Source organism: Pseudophryne corroboree, chromosome 3 (assembly GCF_028390025.1).
Source record: "Pseudophryne corroboree isolate aPseCor3 chromosome 3, aPseCor3.hap2, whole genome shotgun sequence".
Classification (NCBI taxonomy): Eukaryota; Metazoa; Chordata; class Amphibia; order Anura; family Myobatrachidae; genus Pseudophryne; species Pseudophryne corroboree.
Genome location: NC_086446.1, coordinates 438,972,797 through 438,989,966, shown reverse-complemented (window position 1 = coordinate 438,989,966; position 17,170 = coordinate 438,972,797). Strand labels below are relative to the sequence as shown.

General features: G+C 44.1%; 1 protein-coding gene across 4 annotated transcripts in view; it reads left to right on the top strand.

The window, feature by feature from the left end:
- SEPTIN9 (septin 9) overlaps positions 1 to 17,170 on the top strand; it is a 442,263-nt gene that overhangs the window by 149,409 nt on the left and 275,684 nt on the right. The window contains exon 1 of one of the 4 annotated variants that reach the window (XM_063960453.1): positions 12,980 to 13,272. The exons of the other annotated variants lie outside the window; for them this stretch is intronic. Within the exon in view, the coding sequence (XP_063816523.1) occupies positions 13,218 to 13,272 (55 nt within the window). The 5' untranslated portion in view covers positions 12,980 to 13,217. Of the gene's footprint in view, positions 1 to 12,979; positions 13,273 to 17,170 lie in introns of those variants that run through there. 4 annotated transcript variants of the gene reach the window in all.

Below are 17,170 nucleotides of genomic sequence, written 5' to 3'. Positions count from 1 at the left end.
CTGTTAATTACATTGATATTGGCCATCATTCCGAGTTGTTCGCTCACTAGCTGCTTTTAGCAGCATTGCACACGCTAGGCCGCCACCCTCTGGGAGTGCATCTTAGCTTAGCAGAATAGCGAACGAAAGATTAGCAGAACTGCTACTAAATAATTCCCTGCAGTTTCTGAGTAGCTCCAGACCTACTCCTAGATTGTGATCACCTCGGTCCGTTTAGTTCCTGGTTTGACGTCACAAACACGCCCACGCCAGCCACTCCCCTGTTTCTCCAGCCACTCCTGCGTTTTTACCTGGCACGCCTGCGTTTTTTAGCACACTCCCTGAAAACGGCCAGTTTTTCGCCCAGAAACACCCACTTCCTGTCAATCACACTACGATCACTCGAGCGATGAGTAAACGTCGCTCGAGCTTGTGTAAATCTCCAAAGTTTTGTGTTAAATTACTTAACGCATGCGCGCTGCGTACCATGCGCATGCGCATTTTCCACCTAATCGCTCCATTGCGAAAAACGGCAACGAGCGAACAACTCGGAATGACTCCCCATTGTCCCTTTTAATATACTAGTGATTGATAATACACTGATAATATGCATACATCTGCATAGATGTTTTACATGTTTGGTTAATTTTAAAGACAAGATTTTAGCAAACAAATTTGATGTGGACTGGATGACTGCGAGAAAACAAAGCTATATTTTCATAGGTTATTAATGGATATTGGCCCTCATTCCGAGTTGTTCGCTCGCTAGCTGCTTTTAGCAGCATTGCACACACTAGGCCGCCGCCCTCTGGGAGTGTATCTTAGCTTAGCAGAAGTGCGAACGAAAGGTTAACAGAACTATGCGTAAAAATTTTCATGCAGTTTCTGAGCAGCTCGAAACTTACTCCTACCTTGCGATCACTGCAGACTGTTTAGTTCCTGGTTTGACGTCACAAACACGCCCTGCGTTTGTCCAGCCACTCCCCCGTTTCTTCAGCCACTCCTGCGTTTTTATCAGGCATGCCTGCGTTTTTCAGCCCACTCCCTGAAAACGGCTTAGCAGAATAGCGAACGAAAGAGTAGCAGAACTGCTACTAAAAAATTCTTTGCAGTTTCTGAGTAGCTCCAGACCTACTCCTAGATTGTGATCACCTCAGTCCGTTAGGTTCCTGGTTTGACGTCACAAACACGCCCTGCATTCGGCCAGCCACTCCCCCGTTTCTCCAGACACTCCCGCGTTTTTCCCTGACACGCCTGCGTTTTTTAGCACACTCCCGGAAAACGCTCAGTTACCACCCACAAACGCCCCTTTCCTGTCAATCATTTACCAATCAGCAGAGCGACTGAAAAGCGCCGCAGAATCCACAGCAAAACTGCTAAGTGTAGTTAAATAACTAAGCGCATGCGCCCTGCGTACCTTGCGCATGCGCATTTTGCAACAAATCGCAGCATAGCGAAAACCGTCAACAAGAGAACAACTCGGAATGACCCCCATTGGGAGTTATTCAGAGTTGTTAGCAAACCAAACCCAAACAGGTTAGCAATTGGGCAAAACCATGTTGCACTGCAGGTGGGGAAGATGTAACATGTGCAGAGAGATTTAGGCCCTCATTCCGAGTTGATCGCTCGCTAGCTGCTTTTAGCAGCAGTGCACACGCTAGGCCGCCGCCCTCTGGGAGTGTATCTTAGCTTAGCAGAAGTGCGAACGAAAGGTTAGCAGAACTATGCGTAAAAATGTTCATGCAGTATCTGAGCAGCTCGAAACTTACTCCTACCTTGCGATCATTGCAGACTGTTTAGTTCCTGGTTTGACGTCACAAACACGCCCTGCGTTCGTCCAGCCACTCCCCCGTTTCTTCAGCCACTGCTGCGTTTTTATCAGGCATGCCTGCGTTTTTCAGCCCACTCCCTGAAAACGGCCAGGTACCACCCAGAAACACCCACTTCCTGTCAATCACTCACCGATCAACACAGCTACTGAAAAGCATCGCTCGACCTTGTGTCAAACTACATAGTTTTGTGTGAAAGTACTTCGCACGTGCGTACTGCGGCCCGTACGAATGCGCAGAAGTGCCATTTTTTCAACTAATCGCCGCGCTGCGAACGAAAGCAGCTAGCGATCAACTCGGAATGAGGGCCTTAGACTGTAGTGGGTTATATTGTTTCTGTGCAGGGTAAATATTGGCTGCTTTATTTTTACACCAGCAATTTAGATTTCAGTTTGAACACACTCCACCCAAATCTAACTCTCTCTGCATATGTTACATCTGTCCCACCTGCAGAGCACATGGTTTTGCCTAATTACTAACTTTTTAGGTTTGCTAACAACTCTGAATAACGCCCCCAAAAAATGGGACTGTCCCTCGAAAATTGGGACAGTTGGGAGGTATGGAGTGGCAGAAACCGAGGTTTAGGTGCTGTTGTAAGGAGTATGGAGTAGAAAATAGTCTAAGAGAAGGAAGGAAGGAAGAGCACATGAGGGGAGAGGGTCCTGCTCATTAGAGCTTACATTCTGAATGGGAGGGGCAGACAGACAGGGGTGACACAGATGGGGTAGAAGTATAGCTGATCAATAGAATTTCTGCATAAGGTGGAGAATCATTATGCTTGTGTGTGTAGTACATACACCAGTTTTCTACATGCAAGCTTGGTGTTGTGTTTTTTAATATATTTGTGTGAAAATACAGTACATCAGTGTAAAATGTAGAGATCAATTAAATGCTTGTAAAACAGCAAAGGTAATAAATTGGGCGCATAATACTGTATAAAGAAAGCCCTTGATGAAAATCACAGAAGGAAGTCAGATAGGGAAAGTAATGTGCTTTGTAAAATATGCAGTAGGGCATGAACAATAAGAGTATTGTCTCAATGCCACGACTAGATTAGGTGATCATACTTGTACGTGATTACTGTATCATTTTTGTCTTAATGTTATTTGTACAACGATAAATGTTCTAAGTTTTTCTATAAATCTGCATGAGCAGTCATAGTGGAAGACATCAATTCTCCTTTCATGCTTGTCCCTATTATGTGACTTGGCAGGATAGTATTGTGAAAGAAGTGAGCGAGACACGTTTTCCTGTATGAACCTCATGTCACATTGCTGTGACTCACGATACACTAACTACTCACTCACATTTTACATACAATTCACATTTTGAATGTAATAAGAAAGATAATTAACCATTTTAGTCATTCAGGAAATGAGCATAGATAACATCAAATGACAACTATCGTCTGTGAATCTGAAATACAGACATGTTACAACAGCATGTTACCTTATTGCTACAAAATGTAACATTCATGTCATTTCTGTGACTAGTTTGTTTCATCATATGCCAATTTATCATTTCAGTCTATAGTTACATATAAATATAGCATACTTAAAACTATCATTTTAAAGTTATACCAAAAGAATAACTTACTGTAATATACCTGTAGCTAAAAGTGAACTATTCATGTTAAGAGAATGCCATTATTGTTTAAAATTGGCACTGCATGTGATAGTATAGGCAAACACACAGTAATATGGAGTGGGTCTCCTTTTTGCTACTGTAACAGCCTTCCCTCTTTAGGCAAGACTCTGCTCTCTATTTCCTAAAATGTGGATATTCAATAGCACCCTTTCAGTCTCAAGAATATTAGTAACTGATGTCTCAGTTCATCCCAAAGGTGTCTGATGGAGTTGAGTTCAGTGCGCTTTGCTGGCAGGTCAAGATCAACCACACAAAACTGGGCAAGCCAATTTTTTGGATGGCATTCACTTTGTGAATGGTGCCATTTTCATGCTGAAGTAGTAAAGCAGGCCTGGCCAACCTGTGGCTCTCCAGATATTGTAAAAGTACACATTCCAGCATGCCCTGTCACAGTTTCAGCATACCCTAATAGCAAAACTGTGGCAAGGCATGATGGGACTTGTAGTTTTACCACAGCTGGAGAGCCACAGGTTGGCCAGACCTGCAGTAAAGGGCCTTTTCCCAGACTGTTTCCACAAAGTTGAAAGCACACAATTCTGTAGAGTTGTATGCTCTAGTATGAATATTTCCTTTCAACAAAGTTAGGGCTGAAACACACTACCCGGCTTTTGCCGGACAGGAAAAAGCCGGACAGCTTTTTCCCGTGCCGGCATTGTAGTTAACAGTGTGAGGGCTAGGGTCCCTTCACACTGCACGGCCCCGGCCCGGCTGCCGGGTTGCAGCCGGGTCTCACCACTGGAAGGTCCGGCGGCCGGGCGGCCGCCGGGCCGTCTTTGGAGCCAGTAAACCGTGTGTGTGAAGGGGAGCTTTCACACACGTTTTTTTCTGAAGCCGTGTCTGATGCTGCGCATGCGCACAGCATCACACACGGCTCAAAGCCGTCCTGTGTGACAGACACTGCCGGTTTCTCCCGGATGGCAAAAAGCCGGACAAAGTTTGTCCGGCTTTTTGCCATCCGGGAAAAACCGGAGTGTGTGTTACAGCCCTTAAGGAATCTAGGCAAAACCATGAAAAACAGCCCCAGACCATTATTTCTCCATTACCAAACTGTACAGTAGGTATATTGGCGTATCTATTGAAGCAAGGTGTGCAGTACACATGGGCACAGGGGGCTCACACCACACTCCATGTTTCTACTGCTCTAGAGTCCAATGGTAGTGTGCTTTACACCACTACAACAGTGGTATTGATCCTTCTGTGAGCTTGTGTGGCCAACCACTCCATGGGTGAGTTATTGCTCATAGAGATTTCCACATCACAATAACAGGTCTAGCAGGGTAGAAATTTGATGAACTGACTTATTGGAAAGGTGTCATTCTAAAATAATAATAATAATTATTATTATAATTTTATTTACATAGCGCTTTTCTCCCACAGGACTCAAAGTCACTTTACAAAATTAAAAAACATAGCACTGAACATAATGGGCACAATAAACATAATGAAGGGTTGGTGCCACTGCCGTAACTAGACATTTTAGCGCTGTGTGCAAGAAATGGCATCGCCCCCCCCATCATGTAAACCGGCGGCAGTGCGTGTCGTAGGTGTGCTCAAAAATATAGGGGCGTGGCTTCACGGGAAAGGGGTGTGGCCACAAAATAATACCAATTCATATAATGGTGCACAGTAGTCTCCATTATTCAAATTACGCCGCACATTAACGCCACTACACCAGGTAGAGCCCCTTTTACACATTACGGCAGACAGCGTCCCCCTTTTTACACATTACAGCAGACAGAGTCCACTTTTTACACATTACGGCAGACAGCGTCCCCTTTTTACACATTACGGCAGATAGCGGCCCCTTTTTACACATTACGGCAGACAGCATCCCCTTAATTCCAGGTCTGTCGGCACTCCAATTTTATATATATATATGTATATATGTACACACACAGTATATATATATATATATATATATATATATATATATATTTAATGTCAGAGATATGTCCACACTCACAGCACTCAGGGACTTGAATAGAGAAGAAACGATCAAGGCTAAATTTCAGAGAGAGAAGGCTGTTAATCTTACGCTCCATAAATCTTTAGCAGCGTGTGTGCAAATCCTTCACAGGTCTCCGCCTGTCGGCCGCATCCCGATGACGTTCAAGGCGCACAGCAGGACTCACCATGACAACTCCGGCTTGTGCTCCCCAAGCGCAGCCACATCACCATGGCAACCCGTAGTCTGCATTTCACGGACACCGGAAACAGCGGAGTGCACCAACAGATGAAAATACTCTCTCATGTTTGTATTGCTTACTTCTCTTTTTTGTGCATAGTTTCTCATGTTCCCTCTGTTGGTGCACTCTGCTATTTCCAGTGCCTGTGGGTGTGGGGAGGGGGTGTGAATGGGGGGTGGCAGTCCGCGGGCCCCCTCACTGACCGGGCCTAGGACTCGAGTACCCGCAGACCCCCCCTGATGGCGGTCCTGGCCGCGGGGGGGGGGGGGGGGGGCGGGCCGGGGGAGCGCATTAGACAGGGACGGCCTGGCCAGTGGGAGCGTAGGGAGAATATGCGCTTTAACTAGGTTTGCGCTGTGGGCAATGCCCCTTCTGCACACACCTAGTTACGGCGCTGGTTGGTGCAGCCATTATGGGTAATAACTTTCACAGGCTGTATTTCCCACCCCCAAAAGGTACCAGATGAGGCAGACATTTTGGACACGCTACATAGGTTACTCTCGGTGGAACAGACAACCTTAGAAGAGATGACACAAAATGGGAAAGTTGCAGTTTCCTAAAGCTAAATTCAAGGGACCTTACATGACCATCAGATTCATGTATTTTTCATCCCACCAATGGGCATACCAGACGAGGCACCCATTTTGGTTGTGCTACAAAGGTTACAGTGTGTGTGATAAGCCAAGCAAGGAACTAAGGGGGTCATTCTGACCCGTTCGCTCGCTGCATTTTGTCGCAGACGAGCGAACGGGTCCCTACTCCGCATGCCGTAGTGCGCCGGCACATGCCAGACGGCCGAAGGCCGTAGCAGCGCTGCGATCGCCTCTGCCTGATTGACAGGCAGAGGTGATCGCTGGGCGGGAGGGGCGGAACGGCGGCGTTTGGCCGCCTTTTCGTGGGAGCGGTCCGGCCAACGCAGGCGTGGCCAGACCGAACGGGCTGGCCGGGAGCTACTCTTGAAGTGCAAAGGCATCGCCGCTGTGCGATGCCTTTGCACTTCTGCAGGGAAGCTGGCACTGACATGCGGGGCGGACTAACCCTGTGCTGGGTGTCCCCCCGCATGTCAGTGTGAATGATCGTAGCTGTGCTAAATTTAGCACAGCTACGATCAACTCGGAATGACCCCCTAAGGCATATACAAGTAACTGAGACGTGTAATATGAGACGTGTAATATTGCATGCAAACCAGACTGTGTTGTGGATGTCGTGGAACGTTTGCCCAGGAACCAGTCCGACATGCTCTGAAAGAGTCCAGCAACTCACATGGGGGCTCAGCTAGGAGTGGATCCAGAGGGCTGCGGGCAGGAACAGGTCTTCAGAAGCAGGCACAGCCTAGAAGGCGTCAGGGGCATGGTGAAACTGGAAATGTGTAAAAAGGCTACATGTTTCCAGTTTCATCACGCCCCTGACACCTTCCGGCCTGACCAGCCAGCTGGTGTACAGTGGGCTGCTGGGCATCCTCTCCGTATAGACTCTCCCCAGGCTAGTGATCACCACGGGTGATGGGAGGACTACTGAGCAGTGCTGCTGCATAGGCATTTGCAGCATTAGCAGAGATAGGCAGTCAGCAGGTGCGAGGGGGAGCCTTTCAGCAATCTCACATGGTCCCAGGGGGTCCCTGTAGAGAGATCAGTAGGTGCGACCTCTCAGTCCCAGAGCTGCAGCAGTGGGCGAAAGCACGGTCTGATCAAGCAGATAGGCGGCAGTAGGTGGTGCAATGCAGCTGTCAGGGAGTAGAAGGCTAGCCAATGGAAGTAGTGTCCAGGTCCAGCAGAGTGGAGGTGTTTCTATGACAGAGACCCAGCAGCCGGGATACCAAGATAGCGCCACGCCGTCAGCATACACTGCACCTGTGGGGAAGCAAAGGTGTCCAGAGCTGGGTGGAAGGACTCAGCAAAGGGTCTCTCCGAGAAAAATATTGGAGTTTGGAAGTTGAAAGCAGTAGTCACGATTGGCCAGCCAAGTTTAAATATATCAATCTAAAAATCGACGCCAGTGATTTATGGGTTACTTCCACCATGGTAATTGCCACCAGCAACAGGAATTCAGTGCTCTGACACTAGGTGGCCCTAGCTTCTACCTGTATACACAATTATTAATATTTCGCTAAACAGATAACATGAGCCTCACAGGGTATAATAATAATAATAATAATAATAATAATTTTATTTATATAGCACTCTTTCTCCAATAGGACTCAAGGCGCTTAACAGATACATAGCATAATATAGTACAGAAAATAATGAAGTACATTTTCATAAAATACAGAAGCATGAAGACACTAAAAGGGACATTATGGAAATGCTTGAGTAAACAGAAAAGTCTTGAGTCTACTTTTGAAGGATTCTATAGTTGGGGCCTCTCGCACTGTGCGGGGAAGTGAGTTCCATAGAGTCGGAGCCGCATGACTAAAAGCTCGACCCCCAGATGAATTACGGTAGATTCTAGATACTGCTAAAAGTCCTTCATCTACAGATCGCAGTAATCGAGTGGGGCACTATGGGGTCAGAAGCTGTTTCACGTACCTTGGGCCCTGGTCATGTAGTGCTTTGAAACTCAGTAAGCCAATCTTGAAGATGATTCGCCATCGTACAGGCAGCCAGTGAAGGGAGTAGAGGATGGGTGTTATGTGGCTAGAACGGGGTTGGTTGGTTAATAGCCTGGCAGCTGTGTTTTGTACCAGCTGTAAGTGCTGCAATTCTTTTGCTGGTAGACCAAGGTAGAGGGCATTACAGTAGTCTAAACGAGATGATACAAATGCATGTATGACTTTTGGCATATCATCTGAGGGAATTAAGTGCTTGATTCTGGCTATGTTCCTCAGGTGAAAGAATGAGGATTTGATTGTGGCTGATATCTGATGTTTAAGTGTCAAGCCACCATCCAGGACAACGCCAAGATTCCGCACACGATCACTGGTCTGTAATTCTGAATCCCCGAGTGTAAGTCCAGTTGGTTGGCTATGCTGCAGTCTTGTCCTTTGATGTTGCGGTCGTATCATAAGGACCTCTGTTTTATCCGGGTTCAGTCGCAGCCAACTGGCGCTCATCCACTCCTGTAGTTCAGCTAGACAGCCATTTAGGGTTGCTATTGGGTTATCAGTGCCCGGAGCAAAGGACAAGTACAGTTGTGTATCATCTGCATAGCAGTGGTAGACCAGGCCATGGCGCCTGATTATTTTGCCCAATGGGAGCATGTATACTGCAAAAAGCATGGGGGATAGTATAGAACCTTGTGGGACACGACATGGCAATGGCACTGGTGGTGATGAGTATAATCCAGATGATACTCTCTGTGACCTGCCTGTGAGAAATTATTTGAACCAGCTTAGGACTGTGCCATCCAGACCACAGAAATGTATCAGTCGCTCAATCAGAAGCCCATGGTCCACGGTATCAAATGCTGCCGAGAGATCCAGAAGGATTAATATTGAACAGTCACCTCTGTCTTTTGCCATCAGAAGATCATTTAACACACACACCAGGGCTGTTTCAGTGCTATGTCTTCTCCTGAATCCTGATTGAAATGGATCATAAATATCATGGGTTGTCAGGCGGGTTTCCAGTTGATTTGCAACGACTTTCTCAATAACCTTTCCTAGGAAAGGAAGGTTTGATACCGGTCTGTAGTTGGTCATGCAGTCGGGATCTAAATTAGGTTTTTTTAAGAAGCGGTCTAACAATTGCTTCCTTTAGGGGTTCAGGAAAAATGCCTGTCTGCAAAGAGCATTGAACAGTTTTTGTAAAGACAGGACCAATTATATCCATACAACCTATTAGAAGCTTGGTTGAGGCTGGGTCCAGATCACAGGTGGTGGGACGCAAAATCCGAGCAATTTCAGCAGTGTCCTTTACATCCACTGGATCAAAGCTGGTCCATGAAGGCAGGTGGCTTATATTGGCAGGCTTTGTAGTTTGGCACGCCTTTGATGGCACTGTGGAGATTCCAGCCCGGATGGTGGATATTTTATCTGCAAAGAAGTTTGCAAACTCGTTGCATCTTCCCTGGGAGAGGGTCTCATCAGTCTGCAGGCATGCTGGCTTGCAAAGCATCTCCACTGTGCGGAAAAGTTGAGCTGGCCTATTGTTTGCTGCTGTGATCTCATTTGACAGGAACTGTGCTTTCTTACGAGTGATTGTCGATTGATATTCTTCGTTATGCTTTATTAGTTTTATTTTGTCATCCACTAGGTTAGTCTTCCTCCATCGTCTTTCCAGTCTACGCCCCCTTTTCTTGAGCTCACTAACACTGTTGTCGAACCATGGAGCTTGACGTTGTGGTTTACGAGGTCTTAAACGCACAGGGGCGATAATATCAATTGCAGCCATAACATCCCTATTATAATAACGGACTAGGTCTGAGGACACAGAAAAACAAAACTAGAAATTAGGATTTAATTTCAAGAATATCTTCAGAGTTTACAGTTACAAAAAAGTTACAAAAAAGTATATAGGATTATTTTAAAAGTGCACACAGATTTAAGACAATCTCAGAGAAAATAATAAAAAATAAAAATAAACCCAGAGTCCTCACTACGTACAGTAAATTGAGAACTCTTGTTGTGAAGGGGTCACATTAGAAGCGGTCGATACAGCACCAGTCATGCCGGACTCTCCTTAGATACTGTGAATCTGCAGCAATAATGTAATAATCTACAGTACCCTGAACTATTTTGCTTTATCAGTGGATAATGATTAAGGGGGCTGTATGTACTAAGCCATGGGGAGAGAAAAAATGGACAGAAATAAAGTTTCAACCAACCAGCTCCTAAATGCCATGTTACAGGCTGTGGGGTAGAGGGTAGATGTATTGTACCCACACGTATTGTGCAGGTATTACGCTTCCTCTTTACCGAGGCATAGCACACCGACAAGATGTATTAACATTTTGTCTGCCAGACCAGGGGACTGAAAACTCCCCCCTTGGGCAATCTCCGCTACAGCACACAACGCATTAGTTTAGTGCTGATGCGCTGTGTCTCTCTCCCGGCCAGCTCCACTGGGCATGTGCGAGATCTCTCTATTATCATGAAATCTCCTGTGCAGCCGCCGCAGCCAGGGACAGAGATGTCCCTTCTGTGGAGCTAGGACAATGACACCTGCAGCTGTTGAAATCGATAGCTGCAGGTGTTGGAACGGTCAGTGTCACTGACTGTTCATACATTGTCCTGCATATTGGTGTGCTATCTTTTAGATAGCAGCGCCGATATAGACAGGGGCGCACACACCGCCGTAGTAATACATGGGGGGAGCAGTATCAATGCACATAACATGCGCTGATAACTCTCCTCCCCCCAATAACGACCCTTCATATATTTATCCATGTGTTTGAAAAATGGCATGGTTGGTACTTTATCTCCATCCACTTTATCTCTCTCCAAGGCTTAGTACATAAGCCTAAATGTATTAAGCCTTAAAAAGTGATAAAGTAGAGAGTGATAAAGAGTTTTAAAATACCAAAAAATCAGCTCCTTACTGTCATTTTTCAAACACATCCTGTAACATGACAGGAATCTGATTGGCTGGTACTTTATCAATGTTTATCACTCTCCACTTTATCACTTTTTAAGCTTAATACATTTGGGTCATAGAGCCCATAATCAGTTGAGTGGTGATGTCAGTGCTTATAGCTTAAAAATTAAGGGGCAGATGAACTAAGCCTCGGAGAGATATAAAGTGGACAGAGATAAACTACCAACCAACCAACTCCTAACTGACATTTTTCAAATACAGCCTGTAACATGGCAATTAGGATTTGATTGGCTGGTACTTTAGCTCTATCCGCTTTTTCACTCTTCAAAACTTAGTACATGTCCCCCAGGTTCTACTCGCTGGTGTTACATAAGGTATTCTGAAAGTGTTTTATGATGGAATGCATAGTTATTAGCAAAACACAAAACATACTTTTGAACAATAATTTGCTTTATCTGAATCTTATCCTAGATAAGTGGGTTAAGGGCCCTAAACACTGGCAGATCTCACTGCACGATATGAACGTTCTCGTTCATTAATGAATGAGAACTCATTCATATCGTACAGTGTGTAGGCACCAACGATTAATGATGCGTGGTGCCGCGCTCGTTAATCGTTGGTGCCCCGTCGCTTATGCATGCAGACCAATATGGACGAGATTGTCCATATTAGTTAGCATGCATTGCTATGGAGCTGGGTGACAGGGGAAGTGAAGAAACTTCACTTCCCCCGTCACCTTTGCCCCCGCCGCCTGGTCACCCGTCTGCCATATCGGTGGTCGGGCAGCTCGGCGGAGGGTCGCCCAGTCTGTAGGGCCCTTTAGTTATACAAAGGATATTTAAAAAAAAATAAAAAAAAAAATATATATATATATATATATATATATATTAGAGAAATAATAGGGGTTTTTTTTTTACAAAATGTTGCTAAGACTACATGACCAACTCTTTGTCATACAGATGATGCAGCCACTTTGTGGCAGTGTATTAATTGTAAATTGTGGCAAATGTATGCCTGACACATTGTTTGACATATATTCACTGGGCCTGCTTATGGGCATACTGTAGCTCATACACCCCTCTGTGTGGCTGGCTTCCTGTTGACAGCTGGCCTTTCCTCTAGCCTGATATTTCTAGAGTTCCTGCTGCCTATCAATCCAGCTCCAGGATATGCTGACGCCATCACTGTAACCCCTCAAGTGCTGAATCACCCGCCTTCCAATGTTAAGGAAGCAGAAATAGGTATTGAGAATGTTACAGCTTTTGGAAGGAAGGAAGGAAATAGAATTTAGGAAAACATCAATGACAGCAGTGGAAATGTAGTCAGAGGATAAAATGTAATATTAACTAATTAATTGGAGAAATGAAACAGGATGCTGTGGTGATAACGGATTGTTATTATCTTATTAATGACAGTGTGTTTTTAAAATTGTATGAAAATAATATTTGTACACTTAATTTTTCAACTGACATTTTTTTCTTACACGTCAATTGATTTCGTAGATCAATGTAAAATATGTAAACAACATGACAACAAATAATACTAGACACAGGATGACTTAGAGCATGCACATAAACAACACCAAATGTCTGTTCTCTTGTTTTGAATCTAAAAAATGACAGTCATGTAATTACTGCCAGTATTCGTGAACATGTTTAACCCATTCATAGCCAGTTTAGCGACTTGCAAAGGGTTACAAACGGATGCCACAAGCCGGCCACCTCAGTGCAGCTGGGCAGTCTGGGGAATGTGAGATGTGCTAGCAGTGTGAATGTGTGTGTGCGTGTGTCTGTGTGTGACATGGGTGGAGTTTGAAGGCTGCCTTTGCACCATTGATTCAAATCAGCCTTTAGGGGCTGTGTTTCTATCCTCTGCTAAAGTTAGGGAGAGAGTGAGAGACAAAACCCCACACGCATTAAAAAGAAAAAGTTTATAATCGCAGTCATAACAGGAGAATCCTTCCCCCTCCCTCTCCTCCTTCCCTCTTGGCGGCAGCTTCTGATGTGAGCCCATTTTTCCAAATTTGGGATTTGTTGTTAAGAGGGGGGGAAACAAATCACTGCTGGGATCCAGGCAGATTTTGGAATTGTGGAAGATCCCCAAAAATGTCTGATTCTACAGTAAATGCACACCTGGAAGGCATTATATCTGATTTTGAAGGTACGTATATACCAGATTGCTCTTTGCTAAATGTTACAAATGTATAGTATTCTGTTGTGTATGATTAGAAGACTGCGTCTGTGGGTCTGCTTGTGAGGAGAATGGAAGGAGGAAAGATTTGTGATGTCAAACAAAAGCATTGGAAAGATAGACACTGTATATGCAGAGTAAGAGGCACATATTTCAAGTCTAATGCTGAGAAATAGGGTGATGTGCAGAACATAGACGGGTTGATAGATACACGGCTCAAACAATACATGAGAGGTATGGATAGGAAAAAGTGGCTGTAACAAGTAGACAGGTAACGAGAGAGATGGTGGATGGAAGGGGTAAAGCAGAGCAGGCTGAAAATTACTCAGAAAGACTTGAAAAAAAAAGTAGTGAGTCATTCAGAGGGGGAGGAAGAAGGAAACATACAAAATACAGATTTTGCTTCTGTAAGTTTAGCGTATTTAAAGATACAATATAGATAAAGTATAAAATCACTAATGTAATAATTATCTATGTATAAATTGATGACTATTTATATCTCTTAGTAAAAAAATATATATTTAAAGCACAAAAGGGCTGATGTTACTGTATGGAGGTTCATCTTTGTCACAACAATGTCTCATTGCCTACAGTTTACTCATGTAATGCAGATATGACCACTGTGACAGTAAATTGTGTAGGGAGATATCTGATGTAATTAGGCAATATGTAATGGAATACAAATACAGTACTGGCAAATCACCAATGACTCGGTCACTTTTAGTCTATCTGCAACTCCATTATAAAGCTGATTCCTCTATCAGAAGGACTGCTGGGACAGCAGGTAGTGCAGCCTGTTATCTAAGTTTGCTCTACCAGTATGTTAGCACCTGTAAAACAACACCTGATAACTGTGTCCCTTTTGCTATCCTCCTAATGGAACTTTCCCCAATTACTTTTGCTATAGATGGAGAAATGTTCTCATCTTCTAGCTCATGCAATGACTGTTTGTTCCCCAGGGCTTTTCTTTATTTGATTCATTTGCTGGTCCTTTGTAGTAGTCAAGTGGTGTTTTATCACATCTCATCCCAGCTGAGAGCTAGCCTGAGCCTCTCATGTTTCCCTCTGTCTGTTGCACAGGGTCAGCAGCTGAGCATGTGGTTTTGCAACAGTGACATGTTTGAAAGGTGTGGCAGTCATTTGAGTTTTTCCTTTTCCATATATGCCTCGTTCCAATTGATGGCTTTGCTTAAATAAGAAAATAGCTGTGACAAGGCATATTATGGTAGCAGTTGGATAGATGGGCCACAAAAACTGTCAATAATAGAGTGCTTACATTTTGTCTTTTGTTCTAGTAACCGAAATCTAAGTGTAGATGTATGTCTTGCTCCAAGAGAAATTCATTGGTTGTACATGTGATTCCTGAAAAGATGACTTACAGCTCACTACAGTAATATATTACAACATTATAGAGAGGCTGCATGACTATCCTACAGTGTCCCTTGGAACCTCAGCTTGCAGTTATTAAGAATTTTAAATGACACTTTCAAATACAGTATCTTATTGGGTTCAGTTTCAGACTGGGACTGAGGCATGAAGGGACCACCGAAGAAATGGTGGTAGAGGCCCATGCTTAAGGGGTGTGGCCAGCCACCACAGAGGGTGTGACCAGCAACCATAGAGGCTTGGCCAACCATTAGAGAGAACATAGCCTATAGATAACATGGATACTACAGTGCATGGTCTGGGCCTTAGATAGATAGATAGATAGATAGATAGATAGATAGAATACTGATAGTTCAATACAGTATACACTACCAAACTATGAACTGTAGTGAATACAACATTGTCCTGGGATTGCCGTTTAATGTAACATGTGTATAACAATAAAGCAAAGGGTGATGACCCTGTCTAATTATACCAAATTAATGCACTGTACATGTGATATGGGTACCCTGATACACCAGCAAGTGTCTAAATCTCAGTGAGGACTGCAATAGGTCTAGTAAAGATCAATAACATGCCATTGTAAAAAAAATTGTTATCACCAGTATTCCTACTTCTAAGGGGTCTATTCAATTAATCCGAAAAGTCGAACAAACTGCATTTACCGACCTTTTTAGGTAGAATCTGGATTTGACTTATTCAAGTCCGTTGCCGTTTTCCCGACTTGTTAGAGAACACGTAATTTGTCGCATTTGTGGGCATTTCCGACAGGTTTTCAGCCTGTTTTCGACAATGCTGATTCGACTTAAAAAAAAGTTGGATCAGCATTGTCAAAAAAAGGACAAAACCTGTCGGAAATGCCCGCAAATTGAATACTGAAATGTCGGATCCTCTCCGTCGGAGAGGATCCGTCACTAATTTGAATACTGCCCTAAGTATTGCTACTTCTTTATTTTCTCACACTAGTTGTGTAGTATTTATAGAAACAAATCAATCACCCTTGTTCATCCATGTCCCTGCTCTACCAGGTAACTGACCCACTGATACAGTAACAAAGTATAACTCTGGTGTGCAGTCTGGAATCTGACAGAGGAGGGAGCAGGGCCCCCAGGCAGCGGGGACCACCTTGTGGGCCAGTCTGACCCTGTTTGGGTTATACATTTTCCCTTGCAATTTATCCATTTTCCATTTTTCTGACTGTGCTTTCAGTTATGTGATATAATCAGTCAGAGTTGTTAATTATTGCTGCTCTTGAGTATAACAATAAAGAGATGTGTTATGTGCAGTGACAATGGAAACTATAGCTCTGATAAAGGATAAGGTATGAAATCCTGGCAGTCAGGATCCTGACAGTCAGAAGACTGAAAGCGGAATCTTGGTGGCCAGAATACCGACAAATCCCAGTAAGTATTTGTACCCTACTCATACCCCTAATCCTGACCTTAACACTAACCTACCCCTCCTGCAGCCTAACCCTTCCCTCCCGCTCCCGCATCCGAACCCTTACCTCCTCCTACCACATCCTAACCATGACCTCCCCCACAGCCTCACCCCAACCTCAGTACTTCCATCACGATTCTGACTGTCGTATTCTGACCGCATCCCCTTATATAAATACATGACAGGAATGCATAAAGAAGGCAGAAACATAAAGCAGTATTAAAAGGAAAGGTATCAGAAAAATCTATAGAAGCCAATATATTAAAGTGACCTGAACTGGCTAGCCCATTCATATAATTGTGAATGTTCATGGTAATATAGTCAGCACAGGAATACTGCATCAATTTCACTATATATATTTAAAGACGTTGATTTTACATGAATCATTAGCAAATTAATCCTTTTAGTGAACAGAATTAGCAGCAGTTAGGAATCACAACGTGGACTGATTAAGAAGAATAAGGGGTGAAAATAAGCTGTTGGAGCATAAACGGTATGAAATCTATATTTTTTATACATATAAAGTATGCAGATTTGTACATTCCGGGCCTGCTATGAGTATATAACTATTTCTGTTGAATAAGTATCAGGCAAATTCCCAAACAGTGCACAGAGAGACTTTCAGTTCTCAGCAGACACAATAATGTAGCAGTTTAGGGTATTTAAGGACAGACTGCAAAATATGGCTGTCACAAGCAACAAAATATGTGATGGGTAAAGGTAGACACATTTTAGCAAATGTTATTTCAAGGAGTACCCCAGGAGTCCTAAGAGAGTAGTCCCAACTCCTGAATGCCACCCACTTCCCCAAGGAATAGGGTGGGATGGGTGCGGGATTGTGTGATTTACAGTGCATAGTTATTTGAGCCCCTCCGCCGTATGATGCTGCAAATTGCATCATCTTCAATAACATTGCCGCACCCCCCACACTGGCATGATGGATTTCCCCTAATGACTGTCTAGGCAAAGTCTATTTTGTATAGCTTTTGGAAACAGTTCTGGGCTGTTCTGTGCATCAAATAAAATTGTATCCACAAAGCAT